This window comes from Misgurnus anguillicaudatus, chromosome 6, assembly GCF_027580225.2.
Source record: "Misgurnus anguillicaudatus chromosome 6, ASM2758022v2, whole genome shotgun sequence".
Classification (NCBI taxonomy): Eukaryota; Metazoa; Chordata; class Actinopteri; order Cypriniformes; family Cobitidae; genus Misgurnus; species Misgurnus anguillicaudatus.
The window spans coordinates 11327242-11352478 of NC_073342.2; the positions used below are offsets into that span (position 1 = coordinate 11327242).

Below are 25237 nucleotides of genomic sequence, written 5' to 3' on the forward strand. Positions count from 1 at the left end.
TGTAAGCGGCAATCTTTTGTGTATTTTACAATATATTGCAATACATGAATATATAATACAGTGCATATTAGTGCATAATAGTGCATAATGTATGTACCATTAATATATTATTCCATGTACAATGTGATGGAAAATAATAAATTGCATTATATTACAATACATCTCAAGTATATATTGGTAAATATATTTCCAGGCGCTATGTTCCCTAAATGTGTTGCGACTATAATCGTGGCAGCTAGACTTTTTACAGATAAATGTTTTAATCAGCTTGTTACAGAAAGGTTAGTAAATTGATAGCAATAGGCTCCGGGGCGGATCCGCAACGGATCCAGACCGGAGCTGTCGGCTTCGGAGCAGATCCGTTGCAGATCCGTTCCGGAGCTTATTGCCTTGTCCTACATTCAGACAATAAGCAAGTGTATTCATACAATAAACCAGTGTTGTATTAATACAGCATACAGCGTGTACACTGATACATTTTGATACGTGTATGTTCTATCAGCTTGCGAAAGAAAGGGAGTGCATGATCTCATACAAGCGAAAGTTAGCAAAACTATCATATAACTGCGGCTTTGTGGCCTTACACAATGATGTTAATAGATCTAACAGAAACTTTAATATATTCTGCTAATGTTAATATTAGTTTTTCCACTCAAGAGCGTAGTTTGATTTTGACATTGGTGGGGACATAAATAATGTTATTATATTAATCTTAGGTGTCAAATTTATAAAGGTAACACATGTCAAATCAACAAATGTAGAATAGGCTTATTTTATTTGTATTTTAGTTTTTCACTTTTTTTGTTATGTCAGTAAAAATTCTGACTGCGCAAGTAAAATACTGAACCATCATATTTCTTCACAATCTGCTCCAGCAGAAAAAAATATATCATTATACTTATTCAACAGCCATCACAAAAAGCGCAAACAATAAATAATTGCTAACTAATGTAGTGCACAAATTATTTCTTATAGACCTTTTGCGTGTTTTCAAACAGAGATGACGTTTTTTTGTGGGCGGAGCCCAACTGGTGGCAGAAAGTGACAGCTCCGCAATAGGGGTGTGAAGTGTTTTAGCGTTAAACTGTTATTTTTATGGATCCGGTGTTCTGTAGAAGTCTGTTTCCCCTATATTTCTCTTAAGTGTAATGTTTCTTATAACTGATGTGTGCATGTATGTAATGTATATGTATTGTTCTTTATTGGTAAATCAATTATTTTAACAGTATGAATCGCTGAAGTACTAGCAATACTATCATGTATTCTGTATAATATCATTTATTAAATATTTCATCATTTCCTGTATTCAATTTCTTCCTTATATTTTTAGCCTACATCTTTGTTCTAAAACTATTATGTTTACATACAAATTAATGTGTATAGGCCTGTTTATATATTATTAACACTTTACATCGTGTGTGTGTGTGTGTGTGTGTGTGTGTGTGTGTGTGTGTGTGTGTGTGTGCTATGTTTATATATTTATTAGTAAACATCATAATTTAGAACAAACAGGAAGAAGACATAGGATAAGATAGAAGGCAAAAAGAAGTAATAGAAAACTAAAAAAATATGAAAACTTTAATAAATGGTAATATTGATATTATGAACTCATTCAAATCTTTAATCTTTCTAAATAAATTATAAACGTAACGTGATGAAAACGCTATAAGAGACACATAGAGGGATCAGACTTCGACAGGAAACCGGATATCTTCTCTAATTATTTTCTATTCAAATTATTTAAAGATTTTCAGATGATTTCATCACTCCAGTCTGTCCGGTTGAGGGCTTATTGCAACCATAAACACCTACGTTTATCTTCAAATGGTGTCTTCGACGACGGATACTATAAAAATGAAGGTCATCTGCCCGCGGACGGTCCGCGCGGTAGCCGACGACTGCGGTCCGCATACGCGGACATTTCTAGTATACCTATAGCGAGGGAGCTCCCCCTGACACGCGTGAGGTGTGGGAGGTAGCGAGTGAGCTTCCCCTGACACGCGTAAGATGTGGGAGGTAGCGAGGGATGAGAGCTAGCGAGGGAGCCTCCCTCGACACGAGGGAGATGTGAGAGGTAGCGAGGGAGATGTAGGAGATGGCGCGTGAGGTGTGGGAGGTAGCGTGTGAGGTAGCGTGTGAGGTGTGGGAGGTAGCGAGGGAGATGTGGGAGGTAGCGCGTGAGGTGTGGGAGGTAGCGTGTGAGGTGTGGGAGGTAGCGCGTGAGGTGTGGGAGGTAGCGTGTGAGGTGTGGGAGGTAGCGCGTGTCTCGGCATCATGCTGACCACTTTTGGTGTCAATCACATGAAAATCCTAGAAGGAGTATTTAAAAGAACATTGCATGGAACTTTCAAAAAAATCCAGCTTTGTGACTGACACACTTCCTGGCGCCTGCTGGTGGCGCTATACCCGGGACTCACAATAGGCACATCGATGCGATCGGAATCTTCAGATGAACAAACACCCCGCGTGTCATCACAATAAGACATTTTTTGCCTTAGATATTAGACACTTCCTGTTTCTCTGATTTCGCCACAACTTTGTCGGCTCGCCATGGCAGAACCGTTCGAGATATCAAAAATCCCTTCGCAATTTAGCAAGTCGAATGTCTCGACATCATGTTCACCACTTTTGGTGTCAATTGCATGCATCCTCTAGGAGGAGTATTCAAAAGTTCAACGCATGCATTTTTTAAACAATCCAAAATAGCTGACTTCCTGTTGGGCGGAGCTTAAATGTTAGAGGGCGAAAGTTGTTCGGGTCGATGAGATCTATAAGCGTACCAACTCTCGTACATGTGCGTAAATGTTTGCCCGATCTGTGCACCAATGTTTGTTTTTGCATTGCAGGGGGCGCTACAGAGCTCCCTTGCCACGCCCGTGGTCCAGCCTTTGCCCGGACCTGATGGCCGACGACTCTGACGTGTGTGCCAAATTTCAAGAGTTTTCGAGTATGTTAAGGCACCCAAAGTGGCCAAAAGTGTTAAAAAAAAATAAAAATAAAAAAAAAACAATAATAATCCTAAGGAAAACAATAGGGCTTCGCACCTTTCGGTGCAGGCCATTCTGGCCTGCTCCTCGGTGCTCGGGCCCTAATAACCTCGATGGGGGGGGGCAAAAAATGCAGCCTGCCTAGTGTAGTCCATTTATTTAATCCGGCTCTGGCCACAACAACACATGATCATGGTTCACCAACCCTTTATGTTTTCTATTTTTGTTGGTTTATATTTTTAGTAAATAATCACATAAAGACAAAATATAATGTCAGAAAATATAGTAACTTTTTATTATAGTTATTAGATTTATAGTAAATAAATGATTAGACACAGCTGTCAGTATAATCTTATTTTAGGTACAAATGAAGTTTTAAACGTAGGTTCGGGAGGAGCCTAAACATTCAGTCCTGTCAATCATCCTAACAGCCTATTTAAGCGAGTTAGTCTCCACGCCTTACATTGACGATTCATCCGGCTTTAGGCCCCGCTCATTTCCAGAACATGTCCCTCCAAGATGAACACCTACTCTTCACCTCCGATAAAGAATTTTCCTCCGACACAGATTTATCATCAGTGGTTGTCGGGCCATCCCAAGACCCTCCAACTCTAACCATGCTCCCACGCAGAGCTTCGACGAAAAAGGATGCCCTTCCCAGCATCCTCCTGCCGTTTCACCTAAGCACTGCCTCTGTGCCTCTTTTCTCTTTGCCTCCAGCGAGACGTCCTCGAACTTCTCTTTCTGTGACTCCACCCAGACCATCTCCAATCCCTGCAATAGAAAAATGGACTGTGAACGGGATGCGGCACGCTCTCACGTTCGCCGACATCGAGTTTTCTAGAAGGCTGTCAAAAGCCCAACTTTACGAGCTTTACCTCTGTGCTCAAACCAGTCAGACCCCAGTAGCCGCTCCCCAGACATCATTCTAATAAGGTCCTGACCGCCCTCGTAAGAATCCGCAGCGCGTTTCTGCAAACCCAAGGCCTTCACCAGCGTCAGGCGCCTTGAGGGCTTCCCCTCCTGCCGCTGCACCACAGTAGTTTTCCTGAATTGCTTGTAGGTGTTACAAAGTGGAGAGATATGCTTTAAACAGACGTTTATTGTTGTGATGAAGTGCACAACGTTGTTCTATGGTGAGTAATGTTGTTTATTTAGATGTTTTTCAGTTGGATGTTTGACATGTCGGTCAAACAGCTCGTGAGCGGGCTTTGTCCAGAAAAAGCAGCGAAAAACACCAGACCTTCAGTATTGAAGGTCTGGCTATGCGAGACTACCCACCACCCTTCTCCAACTCACTTTGCTCTCAAATCCTTTCAGGTACAGACGTGGACTTGGCGTCTCTCCTCTCTCTTTTTCCAAAAAAGACAGCCATTGTTCTCTGGAATGTGGCGCTTTCTCCGTCATCCTTAAAGACTCACCTTCCAACTCCAACCGCATCCTCTCCTTCGCAGAATTCGTCATAGCCTTTAATAAATATACAGAAGTCATTTGCTCAGTTTTTCCGAACAGGTGTAAAAAACTTAACGACTACCTTTACATAATTTGAGATTTCTCATTGTCATTCGGCGGCTGTAATTTTTACACTTACAACAAATTATTTTCTGCAAAATGCGCTACTAGAGTCACCCACTGGAACCAGTGCCCTTACTGGGGAGCACTGGACTTCGATCTATATAATAGAGTTTTTCTCGGCTGCCGCAACATCTCTTGTGCCATCTGTAGATCTCTCGATCACCAGTCTAACTCTTGTCCGTCAGTAAAAAATACCACCAGCCCCCAAGTACCTCCTGACTCCGTTAAATCCACTTCATACGCGCCTCAGTCCAGATTCGATCGCCCAGGTCTTGCAAATAATTCAAGCTGCTTCTCTGCATCCACCAGCCGCCAGGTCTGCAATCATTTTAATGATTTTCGCTGTACCAGGCAAAGATGCCGCTATTTGCATGTGTGTAATTTTGCGGCAGTGCGCATGCCCGCCTCGTTTGCCTAGTTTTCAAATCCTCTGCAAAAAACAAATAAAGATCTTAAAAATATCTATCTTCTCCCACAATGTCTCTGTTCTTGCAGACGATCTACAATGTCATTCCCAATAAACAATTCACAAATTTCCTTCCCTCAGGTTTACAGCAAGGTTTTGACCCCGGTCTTGAAGCTATGCCCGACTTAACCTTCGTTTGTAATAATTTGCAATCTGCCCGTTTAGATCCCGACTCCGTAGACTCACTTCTACAAAAAGAAGTGGAATCTAAATTTATGATCGGCCCATTCGATTCCCCTCCATTCCTCACCTATCGCATTAACCCCATCGGCATAGCAACGAGGAAATTCTCCGGAAAATCGCATTATTAACGACTAGGGATGTAACGGTATCAAAAATTCACGGTACGGTAGTATTTCGGTATGATGCCCACGGTACGGTAATTATTGAACCATTTGCAGGAAGAAAAAAAAAACAAATGAAGACTTGGAAAAACTCCCATAAGTGTTTATTAAACAAGACTGAACATTACAATGTACAAAGTGTAGTGAAGTGTTTACAATTTTCATAAAAAGGACAAAAAAATTAAGTTTCATTTTAGTTTGTCGACTTTAAACAACTCCCAATCAGTCAGGTTTTAAGAATTGAGTGACTCCCTCAATTGACCTAGTTTTTATTATTATTAATATTAATGCTAATGCTTGGTAATCCTATTAAAGCAACGGTTGTGATTGTAGAATCAAGAAAAGATGATGGGTTTTAAGATGGGTCAATTCCTGAAAACAAAAACAACCCAGTAAAAAAAGAAAATTGCTTACTTATTGTAGCTGGACTTAGAGCTGAGGTCAGCTCACTTAATACAGGGGCGCGTTTCCCAATCGGAAAAAAACTACACGTGTTGCCCGGAAGACCTTACGTTTTACCGATCATGTGACCACGGTGGTACCGGGAAAATCTTCTACCGCAATACCACGAAATTTATAATACTGTTACATCCCTATTAACGACCTTTCTACCCCCCGCGAATGCTTTGTTCCTTGCATGAATAGCTTAATTCCCCTATCCGAATTCTCACTTCATTATCATGACATAGATCAAGCCATCAGTCTAATTAAATTTGCCGGTCCTGGCGCTTTGTTAGCAAAAATCGACATCATGTCAGCCGTCAAGGTCATGCCAATAAACCCTGATTTTTGGCATCTTTTGGCGTGCTCTGGCGAGATAAATATTATTTCGCGTTCGTTTGACTTTCGGTTGCAAAAGTAGCCCCAAAATTTTTGACACACTGTCGGAAGCGTTTGTGCTGGATCCTAGCGAACAATTACGACATCCCCTATCTCATTCACCTTCTCGATGACTTCCTCATAGGCTGTTTCTCAATATGCCTTCTTCAGCGATCTTGCGTTCTCGTGTCCTTGCTCTACATCATCATTAACAGTCGAAGTTCATTCCAATTCTCAAGAACGCAAGTACAGAGGACGCATGAAAATACCCGGATGTGTTCTTGATATCGAGGATGCATCGAGTGCAGACTTGTGCGCTGAAATCGCTTCACGCCCCAGAAGTCATTGCGGCAAAACAATGGCGGAGGTCAGGTGACCAATAGGAAGATCGCACACATCTCAATTCTCATAAGTGCGTTCTGTGTTCTCGCGACCTACAGAGTTCGTTCTTCCGAGGTCGCCTAGCAAGTTCGATCTCCACGAGGAAGCAAGTCCCCTCCCCCAGCTGCTCATCTTTCAATCACTCTCCATCTCTTCTCAAAGTTAGGGGTTCCCGTCTCCCCCCAAAAAACCGAGGGACCCACTACCTCACTGGAATTTCTCGGAATTACCCTTGACTCCGTCAAATGTCAAGCCTCGCTGCCTCAAGACAAAATCGTCAGAATAATTAATGTAATTCAAAACCTCACCTCCGCGCAGTTCATTTCCAAACGTGACCTCCTTTCCTTACTCGGGTACCTCAACTTCGCTATGAGAATCGTGCCTCAAGGCCGCCTCTTTTTCTTTCATCTCCTCTGTCTAGCATCCTTCGTCCCCGGCTTAAAAAACCTAGTCATATTAAACTCAGCATGTAAAGCAGCCTTAAACCTTTGGCTCGTATTCCTTAAACAATGGAACAGGCTCACCTTTTTTTAGGATAATATTGCGCTATCATCTCATTCTCTCAAAGCAAACTGTATGTGAAATGCCACATTCTACATGCACAAAGAATCTGAAACTGATCTTATTTGTTTTTAATTGAAACATCTCATTGCATGTGATCACAATGGTTTCACTCTTCAATTTTAAAGTGTTAACAAACTTCACTCAATGTTGATAGACACCTCCCATCTTAGACAAAAACCAATCACCCCCTGTATGCAATTTAAGGTCAGCCCTGAGTTTTACAATAACCAATCAGTTCCAAATTCCTATATGCTTTGTTCTCTGGTTATTTAAGGAGATGTGTAGAAGATTCAGGTGGGACTTTCTATATCTAGAAATGCACCCCGCTGATGCTGTATCTTTGAAATAGCATCATGTATTCATCATTCATTTTACTTTGAGGAATCTGTAAACAGATCTTCATCAGTTACCAGGTATGCAATATTCTCATTTGATTCTTTGTGTTTTAATTGGATTGTGAATTGACTCTGAATTATGACCTTCCTACCTGGCTAATAAATTTGTGTTTGGATTATTTTGTGTTGCTACGGAAGTTATTGACATTATAAGTAAATTACGATGTATCCTTGTTACCGCAATGTTGAAATCAGGCTAGTAACGGACTAAAATTACAGTGTAGATGGCATAGTGGTACTTTAGCGAAGGATTCTGGAGATCCGACTAGCACTTGGTGTTAGTTTAAGTTAAATTAAATGCATGGAGGCTAATAATGTGTATTTCCGTTTAGAGTAACCTGGAAGTGTTGTCTGACAGCTCTAAATCAGGTGTGCCTCAACCTCTGATTATCTCAATATTAATCCATCTAAGTTGTATATTAAATTATGGCACGATTATACAAAGCTATTAATTGGAGAAAACGGTCAGTTTTGTTTTATGACAGTGATTGTGAAACTCTGGTTAGAAATAAAGTATGTTCAGAGATGAGCACGCATAAAAGGCGGCCTTCTGAACGTATGGTCAAATCTCTAGCAGCGACCAAGTCTGGTTCGATTGTGATCGTGGGCCCGCATGATTTTTAAAGATTAATAAACGGCTGGTGCGTGAGTCCAAAGCAACATGTGTAGCCGAACGAACGGATGCAATAACAAGTAGGGCTAAACCAGAATAACCAAACATCCACCCAAATTCTGCAACTGTTAAAAGTAATTATCAATCTGATTTATATTAACTTTATCTTTGGAGTCAGATAATAATACCAAAATTGCGTAATGCCAAAACGTCATCTGCAAGTGCCGGAAAAGACTGAACGTGCTAGAATCCTTCACCATTCCATTGGTTACCGCCATTGGGCCTCAGATGGATGGGGATTATATATTTGTTCCCCTTACAGAATTAAACCCGATATCTCTGTTTTATTGTATTGTCTATTCAGTACAGCATAATTTTTAATAAGTGTGTTTTGTGTATTTGTTACAGATGACACTCAGAAGCTCTCAGATCTGAGGATTGTGTTAATGGGATATAAAGGAGCTGGTAAGAGTTCATCAGGAAACATCATCCTGAACAGAGAGGAGTTTGACTTGAAGACATCTGCTCAGTGTGTGAAGAGACAGAGAGAAGTAGCAGACAGACACATCACTGTGATTGAAGCTCCTGGATGGAGGATAAATAAACCTGTAGAAGGGAGCACTGAGTTACTGAAACAAGAGATTTTACTCAGTGTGTCTCTGTGTCCTCCAGGACCTCACATTGTTTTTCTGGTTATACGTGTGGACTACAGTTTTAAAGAAGAAGATAGAAAAGTATTTGAGGGTTATGTTGATCTTCTCAGTGAGAGAGTCTGGAGTCACACTATAGTGCTATTCACTCGTGGAGATCTTCTAGGAGACACAACTATAGAGAAACACATTGAGAGTGAAGGTGAGGATCTCCAGTGGCTGGTGGAGAAATGTGGGAACAGATATCATCTTCTCAACAATAACAACAGAAGTGATGAGACTCAGATCAAAGATCTGCTGGAGAAGATAGAGGAGACAGTGACAGAAAACAATGGCCGCCATTTTGAAATTGACAGAGAGATTTTACAGGATATGAAAGAAAGAAGGAGAGCAGAGGAAGAGAGAGCAGAAAAACGAATGAAGAGGATGAAGAAACAGAGAGAGATGATCAGATCACAGATGAGTGAGTAAACATCACAGTGATGATCTGTACACTGAGTATCTTCAGTAATGAATTCATGAAAATTCCCATGATAAATAACTGCTGCAAACACTATTCACTTTATTTAGAAAGCACATTTAAAACAGCCATAGGACTGACCAAAGTGCTGTATAATAAAAGAGTAAAAATATACTGAGCAAAATAATACTAAGATAAGGAATAACAAGAGCAAATACAATTAAACAATATAATAATTCACAGAGAAAAAATAGTACAAAAAAAAAAATGGAGGATTAAACCAAATTAAAATGAAAAGGATAATTATTGATATACCAAAGAAAACAAATAAGTTCTTAACTCTATGGGTATATCATTCTATAACTGTGGCCCTCTTACAGAAGGCTCAGTCCCCTTTACGGTTAAGTCTTGAAAAGGGGACAATGAGGAGGGTCTGTTTGCCTAACCTTAGGCTTCTGGAAGGAGAGTATGGATGCAATAATTCTGATAAATGATTAGGGGCCTGATTATGCAGGGGTGATTATGTATTTATAAAAACAAATAAAAGTATTTTAAAACGAATTTTGTAGTTGATATGCAACCAGTGAAGTCCTGATTGCAGCAGCATTCTTAACTAATTGTAAATTGTTTTGGTGACACAATAGTATAGAGAGTTGCAATAATCTAGACAAGATTATGGCATGAACTGCCATCTCTAAGGTTTTGTCAGTTAGAAAGTGCTTAATTTTTGATAAAATGCATAAGTGATAAAAACTTGATCCAATCACACCGGAAACTTGTTTGTCACGTTTTAAAGACTCATCTAAGAGAAGAAATGAAATAAGTCACAACAAAAACTCTTTTCATCAGCTGCTATTGTTTGTAATAAATAGACTGAGAATATTTTGCACTACCAGACACAGATTTTTTTTTCTTGAACAGTCCCATGATTTTCAGGGTTTAAATGTGATAATAGAAAATGTCTTGTACAGCTGATAGACAGTATAATAAATTTAATTATTTTAATTGTATAAATTGTCTTTTAAGTACAGAAACATTATTTAAAGTCATTTTATCAGAATGGATCCATTATCTATGCCCTATATGATGGTGGTCCAAACTCAAGAATCCCTAAAATTGTCTGAAATGCGATCTAAAAATGTTGTAATGTTATGTTAAAATGTTTTACAACAGTAAGATAAACTTTTATAGTAATTTATACACAAATACAGTATTTTTTATGTTCTATTTTTTGTATCACTGCCCCAACAACACATGACCATGGTTCACTATCTCTTGATGTTTTTATATTTTTGTGGTTTATATTTTTTGTAATTAATCACACAAAGACTATAAGTATATAGTATAATGACAGAAAATGTAGTAACATTTAATTTTTAAATATTTATAGTTATTAGATTAGGTTATTAGACAGATAATAAATAAATGTAATAAATCGTATTTCAGGTACAATGGGATTTAACAATGGAATGTGTATTAATCTCAGAGAAATTCACTAAAACGAATTTGCCATGAAAAGGATAAATCACAGTTATTGACCATTCGGCATCAAGAATTTTAATTAATTTCCCTTAATATTTCCATAATCCTTTTGTCTGTTCTATCAAATAAATAGTCAATCATCTGTTAAATTTAACATTTGTTATTTTTAACCTGTTGTATTTATATCTGTTTATTTTCAGTACAGTACAATTTTGAATAAGTGTGTTTTGTGTATTTGTTACAGATGACACTCAGAAGCTCTCAGATCTGAGGATTGTGTTAATGGGATATAAATATGCTGGTAAGAGTTCAACAGGAAACATCATCCTGAACAGAGAGGAGTTTGACTTGAAGACATCTGCTCAGTGTGTGAAGAGACAGAGAGAAGTAGCAGACAGACACATCACTGTGATTGAAGCTCCTGGATGGTGGAGAAATATACCTGTAGAAGGGAGCACTGAGTTACTGAAACAAGAGATTTTACTCAGTGTGTCTCTGTGTCCTCCAGGACCTCACATTGTTCTGCTGGTTATACGTGTTGATTATATTTTTAAAGAGGATGAGAGAAAAGTATTTCAGGGTTATGTTGATATTCTGGGTGAGAGAGTCTGGAGTCACACTATAGTGCTCTTCACTCATGGAGATCTTCTAGGAGACACAACTATAGAGAAACACATTGAGAGTGAAGGTGAGGATCTCCAGTGGCTGGTGAAGAAATGTGGGAACAGATATCATCTTCTCAACAATAACAACAGAAGTGATGAGACTCAGATCAAAGATCTGCTGGAGAAGATAGAGGAGACAGTGACAGAAAACAACGGCTGCTGTTTTGAATCGGACAGAAAGAGAGCAGAAGGAGAGAGAGCAAGATCACAGATTAGTAAGTGAATACAGTCTATATTTAATGAAACATTCATTTACAAGATGTCAGTCGTTATACATTTGCTAACTGCTGTGCAGTACAGAGCAGCAGGAGAGTGACAGGACGGTGATTTAACGTACAGGTCCATGAAGGGGAAAATCATTCACAAAACTCTCTCTCAAAGTTCTATTTCTTTGTTTAATGTCATTCGAGTTTGTCATCGGACTCTCTTATTGGTTCTAGGAAGCTTTTTTATCCACTGACATCGCTAGATAAAGCAATGAGCGTGTCATCTGTGTTTGTTTGCCTCTTTGCCGGCTAACTTCCGGTTAGAGTGCTTATGTTTGGGAGGAGTTATGCGCTGACGTGGTTTCATCAACCAGATGTATTTACACTTGTCCAGTTTTGTCTAAAATGGGTCCCAGACGTTTCGGAGGGCATTTACACCTTTTTACGATCAGATAGCTATAAATGTTTTTATTAATGGACCCTTCTCTCACTTCCTGCTGGCCACTGCTGTGTATTTTTCCTGTCGCTTAAGAATTTGCCAGCCTTTATGTTTGAAACATTGATCATCTTGTCCAAATGAATTGATCAACTGCTAAAGCAAATCTCAAAAATGCTACACGTTCTTAGTTATCTGCACAAATACGAAGTTAAGATGTGTTGTTTCAATGGTTAGTCGTGGGCTAACTCCTTTGGGTTTTCATGGCATGGTGTCAAAAAATGGTCAAGTCCTATATATACCCCTCTCATCTTACACAATACTGATACAATAAACAAGCTACAGTTGCAGCACATGAGCAGCAAGATAATAAAAAGTTAATGGACTTCGCAACAGCAATGCATCAACAGTCATAAAATAACCGTGAACTTCCAGCTCCTATTGAACTTTTAAACAACCTCAATACTATGCAGTAGGGATGCATATCAACTAATCGCGATTAATCTATAGCAGAATAAAAGTTTTTGTTTACATCATATGTGTGTGTGAACTGTGTATAGTGATTATGTGTATATAAATATGCACACATGCAAGTATAATTTTAAGAAAAAAATATATTTATATATTAAGTATTTATATTTATATATAATATAAATTATACATAAATATACAAATGTATATACACATGTAAACATTGCTTAAATATATACATGCCTGTGTGTGCATTTAACTATACAAAGTTATTATACACAGTACACACACATATATGATGTAAACAAAAACTTTTATTCTGCTATAGATTAATCGCGATTAATTGATATGCATCCCTACTATGCAGCCCCTTTCCTCTCCCCATTCACCTGAAAGCATCAAGATTTTACTCTCATATTCACTATGCTATGCCATTAAAATTCAAAAGATTTAGCTTACTGCTACCCATTCCAACAATTCATCATATCACCTTACCTTCATGTTTGTGCAGATAACTCTTGACAGAGAACTTGTAGGATTTCTGAAGCTTTATTTTAACAGTTGGGTCATTCTACAGAAAAGGTGGAATTCGGGTGCACTGTAAAAAATACTTTATAATTTTTTGTTAAATCAACTCAGATTTACAAGTCATGCCAACAGAGATGAGTTGTCACAACTTATAAAATATAGTTGAGAAAAGTCAACTTAATTTTATAAATTATAACAACTTATCTCTAGTCAAGATAAATAATAGTAAGTTGAAATGACTTGTAAATCCTAGTTGATTCAACAAAAAATTTTAAGGCAGCGAAGTATTTTTTACAGTGTGATGGAAGTTTGCTTAAATGAACTTCTTTCAATATACCCAAAACTTCTTTAATAGCATTAATTAACTTGTCAAATCTATGAATCCGCTGGAGCTTAATCTATTTTTAACTTTTTAATACATTTTAATAAAGAATCCATGAGTCATTTATTTGTCATTGGTATTACTGTTATTTAAACAACATTAGTGTTGATACTAAATATTTTTTCTCATTACAGCTTTTGTATTTAGTTAAAGGTAGAGGAATGATAACAGCAAGAAAAGACGGGGAAAAATTACTAGAAAGTACACGAAAATACATTCATATCACCAAAACTTGGTTTAACACCAATGACACAATATAACACCAATGACACAATGTAATACCAATGAAAAAATTAGAACATAAAAAGTACTCATTAGAGGAGTAACACCAATGATGGTAACACCAATGGACAATTTACAGAAAAAAGTAATATTTTAACAAAATGGCTGCCATTAGCCATGTGCTATTTCATCAGAGATGTAACAATCACATACTTATTCAGTATAATGTATTTTTATGTAAAGATCTTAACACTCCCAGATAAGGATGGCTGACGCGAAACAGTCGTTCCGAAGCTTTGCGAGATCCCGAAGCGCAGATGTGTCGAAACACTGATCCGAAGCGTGATTCAAAACACCCATGTCACGTGACTATGACCAAATGAAGCCTCGAAGTGTTTCACTAAAGTGTTTCATCAGGTGTGGTCTGCCGAATCAGCCTTTGATTGGCACGGTCGGGAACAGACAACACAATCGCACATCTGTATAAAAGTGAAATAAACGCATATTGACCTTGTGGGTTTTTGTGAGAGGAGTTTTTTAAAGGCTGGAGAAATTATCTGTAAAAAAAGAAGTACGCTAATTCCTTCCACACACAGCAAATATTTATATGTGACATGGTGGCTCGATATATTTGATTAATTTTCTTATTGTTTATGTGGTATTTATCTCTATTCAATTTATTTATTAAATAGACCATCTTATAGTTATTGACAATAATGTAGTTGTCAAACAGATGTTAAAACAACAACAAAAAATATAGCTGTAGACAGCGATACGGGGCCAAGCAACAATGGTCCTGCAACACGCAACGAAGCTGAAAGGACATGCAATTGAAGAATGCAATGTAGCAGATATGTATGGGAACTATCAGCACACAGGACTCAGAGATGAGAATGAACATAATGAAAAAATAAAAATTTTGAAGTATAATATTTATTTGCATGCTGAAAGAAGGACCGATTAGTCCAATGCTGACCTAGAAAACAATTGAACCACCAAAGCATCATACATGTTACACATGAGACTTAAACCAAAAGAGCACAAACGAAATAATACCTGTAAAAATAATAAAGTAAAATACAAATAATGAATTGAAGCTTTTGACTCTAAAGTAAGAGACTTCAATTTCTGCCCTAGCCAGGACTTGAACCCATGATCTCCAGGTTTCATGCCTGTCACTCATCTGGTTGAGCTACAGGGGAGACATACATACAGACAGCTGCTTAAGCTAGATTGCTGTAGTGACAATGTGTATGTTCAAGTTTGGAGAGATTTTTCTCAAGAACAGAATATTTTTTTAAATCCCCTGTAGGTAGTCAAACCTGTTCAAACATTTAACTCTACATGATATATCATATATGAGGGAACCATAGTAATTGCTGCCCTACGCTGGATTTGAACCCGCAACCTCTGGATTTCATGCCCATCACGCATTTGGTTGAGCTACTGGGAAGGCATAGATTACCCCATCAAATATTCTCCATAGAAGTTTAGTTGATTAAATGGTTTAAAAGTTATTCCTATTGACAAATGTATTACTTTTGAACAAAGATAAATATCAAAATTCTGTTTGGTCATTCTCTGCGGCTCGGTCCAAAGATTCTCTGTGCCAAATTGCGTAACAATGCAATGAACGCTGCAAAAGTAGTAGCGAAAAAACGAAATACTGTACTTTTCAAAATGGCCGCTACTGTAATGGGTGGAGTCTTAATGTAAGGTGGTCATTGTAATGAGCGTGAGGAGAGGATTCAGATGTAGTAGGTAGAGTTTTTGTTGATCAAATGATTCTACAGTTATAACCATTTGAATATTGAATTTTTGAAGTGTTGGTGGCGCTATAGAGTTAATGCTAGAGACCCCATAGTTGGTCACATGACTATTTAGGACCACCACTACAAGTGTGCCAAATTTGTTTCATTTTCCTATGTACGGTTCATAGGGCTGCCATAGACTCCCATTGGGGAAGAAGAAATAAAATAATAATAATAATAATAATAATAAGAAAACCATCAAACGCAATAGTGGCCTGCCGCCCTGCGGGCTTGGCCCCTAAATATGTAACTTCATTGTGACAACGGTAGTAACGCATTTTCCGGGGTTCGATCCAAGGTTTTTTTAGCATGAGAGTCGAGGGCACTATCCACTCTCCCAACTGATCACTTGTGTTAATCAATCAACAGGTGGGATACAATTTGTCAGCGCTCGTCTAAAACCTTGTCAAGGCTGCTCTATGGTAATACGTGCGATTGACCACTAGATGTCACTGTGGAGGCGGTTTCGAACCATGTTTCGAAGCCTCGACACAATTGATTCAACTGTTTCAGTGTTTCACGAAGCCTCGCTCTGCCCATCACTACTCCCAGCTATAAAAAAGAGTAACACTAATGACATCCAAAAAATCTTATCTCAAAATTCTTAGATATATCATGATATTTTAGACAAATAAGGTAAGACATCTCACAAACCTTTTGCCTTCCTCCACTGCACTTCCTTTACTGACCTCTTGACCCAGGAAAAACTTCAAAGAGCTGATGCATTGTTTCAAAATAAAAGTGCTTTGGGTAGGGTAACACCAATGACATAAATTTGGGGGACAAATATTTATTTGATATTATTCATAGTAATAGTGTATTTTTACCATTTCAGTGTTGTAGTAAATTCATACAGGGTTAAAGGTAAATGTAAATTAGATGTGTTTTATAAAAACCATGATTTTAAATATTAAGTACACAGTTCAACTTCCATGTATGATCGAAGGGACAGGGCAATTTTTAGGACTAGACATTTAAAAAAAAGTTTAAAAATGGAAAACAAAGAAAAGTACATGTTAAGGACAGTCTATATTTATTAAATATATATCATTATGGGATTATTGGGTCAAATTTTGTGATTAAGTGGTCTGCAAAAGCAAGGGACAAGCATTTCCACCTTTTTTGTTGAATGTAGTGAATTCGTTTGCAAGAGGAGATCAATGTCTCCAAATGTAAAGGTCGGCAAATCGTTCAGGGAATGTTAAAACATACACCCATTTCTCTTTTTTTATATTAAAAATGTTGCAAGCACAAACTTTGAGGATATAATTTACATACCAATATAACTGTGAAAAAAGAAAAACAATCAAACAAGTAAACTGAATTGCAGAATGCTTTAAGCATCTTTCATTTACAGTAAAAAAGCACAAACAACCATAAAAATGATTTCAAACTATCTTACAATCTTCATTTCTTGATCATTATTTCCAGTGGCTGAAGATGAGATGTTTGATACAGTCTCTCTGATGAGTTCTGTTTACGGTTCTGTCAGATCGCGATCAGGTGAGGGCAACACATCATTTTTGTATCATCACACTCACTCACTTTTCATCTTTAGCACCAAATAAAATAATTTGAATAATGTTCACATTGCTATACCATACAGAAAGATTTTTTTTTGAAGGGCAGGTGCTCAAGCGAAAAATTAGGGCACCACTTTCATAAATGTTTTTTCTGTGTGTGTGTGAAAAAGTTACATACAATAACACATCTTTTATTTACTTATTTATAATAATTATTACATTTTTATACTTGCATCAATTTATGTTAAATTCTTAAATTAAATTTTTAAAAAACCTCATGCATGCAAAAGACTGCTGGAAAACAGACCAAACTCAACATAACACCAGCTGTAACATTACATTTGAGATGTACACCCCAATGTTAAATTACTCATTAAATTAATAACAATGTTGTTACAATGCTAAAAACAAAGTTGTGACTGCTGCCCTGCTGAAAAAAAACAGCATACCAGCTAGACCAGCATATGTTGGGTTTTGGTGCTGGTTTGCTAGTGAACACCAGCTAAACCAGCATCAAACCAGCATCAGCACCAGCATTAGCACCAGCTATACCAACACCAAACCTGCATTTGCACCAGCTAAACCAGCACCGAACCAGCATTACCACCAGCTAAACCAGCATAGACCAGGATAATTCCCAAGCTTTTTTTCAGGAGGGTGACTTGCCGCTATATGCTGATATTTAGGCTGAGGTTCAACAACACTTTACAAATGGCAGACTTATATACAGGTTTAGGTGATGAGTGTCAAGTGACAGTGATTAACAACATAAATTCCAACGACCACAGTGACCGTGACCGTGACTGTGACCCAGGAGTATAGGAGGGTCACAGTGGCCGCAGTGGCTCACGGCCACTGCAGCCATAGGTATGTACGTAATCCCCCCAAAAAAAATCCTTGGGGAAGCTTCGGGTGGTATGAGCAGCCCAAACGCATCCCAACGCCAGCGCCATCACCACTACTGCAACGACCTCAGGCTCCAGTTTGGGAGGTGCTGGACTGAGTTCAGGTTCTCCAGCGGGCACTGGACTGTGTACAGGTTTGCCAGCGGGCACTGGTCTGTGTACAGGTTCATCAGTCGGCACTGGACTGTGTACATGTTTGCCAGCAGGCACTGAGCTGTGTACAGGTTTGCCAGCGGGCACTGGACTGTGTACAGGTTCGTTAGCGGGCACTGGACTGTGTACAGGTTCGTCAGGGGGCACTAGACTGTGTACAGGTTCACCAGCGAGCACTGGACTGTGTACAGGTTAGGTTCCCTCAGCGGGCACTGGACTGTGTACAGGTTTGCCAGCAGGCACTGGACTGTGTACAGGTTCGTCAGCAGGCTCTGGACTGTGTACAGGTTCGTCACGGGCACTAGACTGTGTACAGGTTCACCAGCGAGCACTGGACTGTGTACAGGTTAGGTTCCCTCAGTGGGCACTGGACTGTGTACAGGTTTGCCAGCAGGCACTGGACTGTGTACAGGTTCGTCAGCGGGCACTAGACTGTGTACAGGTTCGTCAGCGGGCACTAGACTGTGTACAGGTTCACCAGCGAGCACTGGACTGTGTACAGGTTAGGTTCCCTCAGTGGGCACTGGACTGTGTACAGGTTTGCCAGCAGGCACTGGACTGTGTACAGGTTCGTCAGTGGACACTGGACTGTGTACAGGTTCGTCAGCGGGCACTAGACTGTGTACAGGTTCACCAGCGAGCACTGGACTGTGTACAGGTTAGGTTCCCTCAGTGGACACTGGACTGTGTACAGGTTTGCCAGCAGGCACTGGACTGTGTACAGGTTCGTCAGCGGGCTCTGGACTGTGTACAGGTTTGTCACGGGCACTAGACTGTGTACAGGTTCACAAGCGAGCACTGGACTGTGTACAGGTTAGGTTCCCTCAGTGGCCACTGGACTGTGTACAGGTTTGCCAGCAGGCACTGGACTGTGTACAGGTTTGTCAGCGGGCACTAGACTGTGTACAGGTTCGTCAGCGGGCACTAGACTGGGTACAGGTTCACCAGCGAGCACTGGACTGTGTACAGGTTAGGTTCCCTCAGTGGGCACTGGACTGTGTACAGGTTTGCCAGCAGGCACTGGACTGTGTACAGGTTCGTCAGTGGACACTGGACTGTGTACAGGTTCGTCAGCGGGCACTAGACTGTGTAACGGTTCACCAGTGAGCACTGGACTGTGTACAGGTTAGGTTCCCTCAGTGGACACTGGACTGTGTACAGGTTTGCCAGCAGGCACTGGACTGTGTACAGGTTCACCAGCGAGCACTGGACTGTGTACAGGTTAGGTTCCCTCAGTGGACACTGGACTGTGTACAGGTTTGCCAGCGGGCACTGGTCTGTGTACAAGTATGCCAGCGGGAACTGGACTGTTTACAGGGATGCCAGCTGCACTGGGCTGAGAACAGGTACACCAGCAGGTACCAGGCTGAGTTCAGTGAGGCAGGGCTGGAGTAGGGGCACAGAACACTAGTGATGGTCACTTTCAAAACACTGCTTCATGAGCAGTGGCAGCTCGTGACTGCTCATCCGAGGGGCGCAAAGTCAAAATATATGTTTGTAGTGTCATGTGGGTTGCTCGTTTTTCCAAAAAATGTGTTTGTTGCGTCATGTGAACCACGTGTTTTGTCACAATTAGTGCCTGGTGCACAGACGTCAAAATCTGTTTATGATTAGAGAGACGCTCACGTTCATAAAATACACACAAGACACTATGCAGCATGCACTTATTTTGACAAGACTCATGATGCACATAGGTTCACTTGATGGCAGAACACATATTTTGAAATTATGAACCACACACATGACGGGCTACATACAAGTTGTGATGAACTTCGCATGGTGCGCCCTCGAATAAAGAAATCACCGGCCCCCACTGTTCATGAGGCTTCAGAACATTTATGAATCTTTTGTTTTAGTCATTGGTTCGAAACGTTCCGAAAATCCGATGTTTTACCACTAGGGGGAGTTGATCTAATATGGTTAGGTGATGCATGCATCTCTTGAGGAATAGTGGTGTGAGCATGGTATCCATGACAAACCGCTAAGCAAGTATGCCACTTGTGACGATCAGTAGAACGAGCCAGATACTCACAACAATCAGGAAAGCAAGCCGGACACTTGCAACGATCAGGAGAGCGAGCCGGACTCTCGCGACAATCAGGAAAGCGAGCCGGACACTCACGACGTTCATGAAAGCGAGCTAGGTGCTTGCAACGATCAGGAGAGCGAGCTGGTAACTTGCGACGATCAGGAAAGCAAGCCGGATACTCGCAACAATCATGAAAGTGAGCTGGATACTCGTGACGATCAGGAGAACGAGCTGGAACTGGATGATAATTACATTTGCTCTCAGGAACAATATCAACCTTGAAATTACAGCCATTCAATTGAAGAACATAAGAAATCCATAAAGGGTTAATATGCTATCACTCCAGATCACCAAATGTGCATTGTCCATAAAATCCTTAATATGTTCCTTCAGAGGACATCCATCTTGGTAGATATTGTAGAGTACGTAGTCTTTTGGGGAAATCAAGGGCTGTTTCTCAATTCCAAGAATGCACTTGCGTTCTCGTGGAGATTGGTCTTGCTAGGCGACCTTGGAAGAACCAACTCAAATGGCAGAGAGAACACAGAACAAACTTGTGAGAATTGAGATGTGTGCGATCTTCCTGTTGGTCACCTGACCTCCCCAGATTTCAGAACGCAAGTCTGCACTCGATGCATCCTCGATATCAAGAACACATCCGGGTATTTTCATGCGTCCTCTGTACTTGTGTTCTTGAGAATTGGAATTGAACTTCGATGTTAATGATGACGTAGAGCGAGAACACAAGGATGCAAGATCGCTGAAGAACGCATATTGAGAAACAGCCATGTTGTTGTTGTTGGTCCGTTCTTCTGTTATGGGAATGTAACAACTGTAAAAGAAAACTCATGTTTACCCTTTTAATACAAGTGGTATTTTTTTTACAGTCTTTTGGGTTAACCAAAAAGTCTTAATTTAAACTATAGTATGTTGTATGTAATTAGGAAAACAGAAAAGAAATCTTTGTTTCTAAATGTTCTTTCTTGATCATTATTTTCAGTGAATGAAGATGACATATCTGAAACAGTCTCTGTGATGAGTTCTGGTTCATTCAGATCTCGGTCAGTTGGAGACAACAGTTCAGTTTTTGCATCATCACGCTCAAGAGATGAACCTATCAACTTTGGAGGTGGATCAAGTTATAACACAGTATTACGACAGCCGTTTAGTAACTATATTTTATTATTTAATTATTTGAATGCAGTGACCACCAATGAACTATTAGTCTGTTTTGGGTGACAAATCCCCATTACAACCAATCACAGATGTGTCTGTTGAGCATTAATGTTACAGCCAATCAGAGGTACTGTATTGAAATTAGTTATCAGTGGAGAATAGGTTTGTTCATGCGCACTTAGCTTACTGAGTTTATCATAAACAATAGCGTTCAGATGTGATGCCAGTAGGAAGGTAACAAATGAGTCAGAAGAGGTGAATCCAAATGCAGTAGTTTATTAAACATAAAACAAGATAATCCACAGACAACTAGGGACATTACAGAGAAAACCAGACAACATGAAAACATTTAATGACTGACATTTGAGACACAAGGGCTATTTTTCCTCAAAGTGAGGTAATGAACTTATGAGTAAATTTATTGTGAAGTATAGTCAGACACATGTGTTATAACAGGGGTTTAATGCAGCCAGACTCATTCATTTCAATGGTTTCATACATTAATGGCTTCATTATGGCAGGAGTATTGATTTCTGCTATTTAATTATAAGCTTTGTTATGATACCCCTGTCATACTCAACAGTTAATTTACAGAATCAAATTTCTGTTTACCTGAATGTCAATCTTCAAATAATGATTCATGTTAATGTAAAACTTTTGAGTCAAGAGTCGTGCAGTGTGACTGCTCCCACAGTACTCTGTCTATCAGAACCGTTGATACCAAAGTCAAACATAAAAAACATAAACGGTTTTTACCCAAAATCTTACTAGGATCATAATGTACCAAAACATAATGGTAAAACTTGTACAGCACAGACGTGTGACTCAGGCGTAGGACGTTCTTGTCTAATATAAGTTATTATGTTGATTAATTGAATAAAAAACATGACAAAATTTCTCTAAATGTGAAAAATGTTTTTGTACTATCTAACAGTCTAATTATTTATCGTTATTTTCAGTGAGAGGAGATGAGATGTCTGATAAAGTCTCTCTGGGAAGTTCTGGTTTTGGTTCATTCAGATCTCGATCAAGTGGAGACCGCAGTTCAGTTTTTGCATCATCAAACTCAATAGACGAACCTGTCAACTTTGCTGATGGATCTTCACACTCCACTTCTGAGTCTGAGGAACATTCAGAAACCAAAACAACAAAGAACCCAGCCAGGATCTTAAATTTATTAAGAAGAGGCAAACAGAATAAATAAGGATAAAAAGAAACTGTAATGCTGTTTTTCACCTAAAATTAATGAAATAAATGTCCTTGATTTAACATAAATTCTGTAATAAAGAGTTTTCCATTCATCTAAAACCCCATTCACACAGTACTTTGGTCCCAAAAATTTCCATAAAATTGGCAGACAAACTTCTGTGTGCACACAAACACGTCCCGTAAATGTTCTGGAATCCACCCGTAAAGAGGACCTTGTAACATTTTCGGAAAGCATTCTATGTAAACAAGATGCAGAAACAATGTCACAAGAGGAGTGCTGTGGTGAAGACGCAGGTGTCATCTCAACAAGAAGTTATGATTCAGCTCTTTGACACAGGAATTTAAACATGGATCAACATTCACAACAAGAAATGTTGGCAAACTGGACTGAAGCAGAGATCATTCACCAACATGACAGCGCATCACACGCTCCTTATGATCTTGTCATACACTAAAATGCACATGTGTGGTTTTTTGAGAGAGAAATCACAGATAATTAGCAAACTTCAGACGCTGTGGAAATAATATGTCACGTGTCTTTACAGGATCCTTACGGTATTTGTGTGAATGCACGGACAGATTCTGGAAAATCATTGGCAGTGTGAATGAACCAAAAATCAAATGATCCAGGACAAAACCTGTATGCATTTTCTGTGTATTTTTCATAATCTCGGTGTAAAAAGGGGTTAGGAAATTAAGGAAACTGATACAGGTAACTAACATCACTGAACCCCAGTAGAGCAGATGTTTATAAGCTTTATAATTTTTATTGAGTCTTAATATGATATTGATATTTAATTTCTGGTTTCAGTTACCAAACCATTAAAGTTAACACAAATGAAACTTGAAACAAAACCTTTAGAGAAGCATTTGCTAACTCCACCACTACAGACAACATAACTACAGTATGTTTTTAACTTAATGCATATACAGCAGAAGCAATTTAAGCTTTTAAAAATGTGTTGTAATATACGAGACAACAGGGGCCTCATTTATAAAGCGTGTTTATGCACAGATTTGATCGTAGAGTGTGCATATGCAAAAATCCATGGCAACGTTCACATTTATAAAAACAATTTTTTGATGTGGAAAAGAACTTTTTATTGTCTTTTGCTGTAGGTTTTTGGAAATATGAGCTATTCTTGCTGCTTGAAAGGATTTGAATATTTTATGGATATTTTATTTTATTGGATATTTTATATGTCGATTTCATTAATTTGGCATCATTTAAAGTCGGAGACCTGAAATAGCCGCGCACAAGCTCAAGATAATTTGCGATTTATAAATTTTACATCTAAAACAAAGGTTTCCACGTATTTTCTGTGCATACGTTCGTCTTCTATGAATCACACGTACCCATTTTTGAAAAATTATGGTGTGGTCAAATTTAGGATGGTTTCTGTGCAGCATTTTATAAATGAGGCCCCGGGTAATTAGAAGTGATACTATGTTTGTAAATCTGTGATAGAGTTTAACATTATTTAATGAGGTTTTCTGTTCTGTTCATTCTAAGCTATGGCAATGTAATTATCAACTACAATGTAAAACAAATAATAATTCACCCTATTGTTATTTTAAGTTTTTACTTCTCTGCCATTTTATAATCGGAACCTTTTCTCATCATAAAGAGAACAGAAAGATTCTTCAGATGTTAATGGTTCTTTTTATGGCATTGCGATGAAGTACCTTTATATTTAAGAGTGTACAGTAATTAAAGTAATTGTCTATGGGTGTTGTGAATTAGTCATTTCGGTCAGTTTATTAGCATAAAGGTTATTGAATGAACTGAGAATAAAGGAAGGAAACCTTTACTCAATTCATGGTTAAAAATGCAGTTTTGATCCTTTGTAGAAGCATTAGTTTGGTGTAGTTTTTGTAAATTTAAATGAGATCTTGATTAATGTCCCTAAAATCCACAAAAACATGAATCAAATGAGTGTTGTTTTTTGTGCCTTTCCTACGTGATAAAGAAATGTTATTTCTTAAAATGTATAATTTTTAATTTAAAAAATCCTGTTTAATGTTACACAAACAATCAGACCTAATCTCACAATTGTTAGTATTTCAAGATTTGATTTTAAACTACATGCATTAACAATAAGATGTTAAAATTACAAGTAGCATAAATGAAATTAACTACAATGTTTATTTACTTGTCCATATCTGTAACACCACATTTGTCACATTTGTCTTTGTTTATTGAATCATTGCTTCGCTGTAAATATGAGAAAATAAAGTGATCAGGACTCCAGTTTACTTTTATTATTTATGCATTTTGTAGAGGTCATTGGTACAGTTGAGTTACCAGAGTCTGAACATCAAGAGGAACAAACTTCAGATCTCTTATTACAAGCCAAGCTGTACTTTGTCCTTTTTTACAGCATCATTAAATCTTAAGAGTTCATTTTTTGTTTTTTTTTAGATCAGAAAAATAAAAAAAACACTGTTCTGCTCTGTCCAAACCAAAGTAATGTCTACACATTTTAATGTGAAAATGAAGCATAATATTTGTCCTCATGACGTTCAATCAGAGTAGACCTTCCCAAATCTCTTGCCATGCTTGTGTGCAATATAAATTGAATAGTTCATGGCTGTGCTGTCTGAGCATGACATACAGGTATATGGTCTATATACATCAGATGAAAAAGTATTGAACACGTCGCCATTTTTTCAGTAAATATTTCCAAAAGTGCTATTGACATGAAATTTCACCAGATGTTGGTAACAACCCAAGTCATTCATACATACAAACAAACCAAAACAAATAAGTTCAGAAATGAAGTTA

At 38.6% G+C, this 25237-nt stretch overlaps 1 protein-coding gene across 1 annotated transcript in view; it reads left to right on the forward strand.

Annotated features, from left to right (window-relative positions):
* The first annotated feature begins 8056 nt into the window (after positions 1 to 8056).
* Positions 8057 to 25237, forward strand: part of LOC141364205 (GTPase IMAP family member 8-like) — a 153227-nt gene continuing 136046 nt past the window's right edge. The window contains exons 1-4 of the mRNA XM_073868293.1: positions 8057 to 8120; positions 8553 to 9257; positions 10981 to 11616; positions 16889 to 16960. Of these exons, the coding sequence (XP_073724394.1) occupies positions 8057 to 8120; positions 8553 to 9257; positions 10981 to 11616; positions 16889 to 16960 (1477 nt within the window). The remainder of the gene's footprint in view (positions 8121 to 8552; positions 9258 to 10980; positions 11617 to 16888; positions 16961 to 25237) is intronic.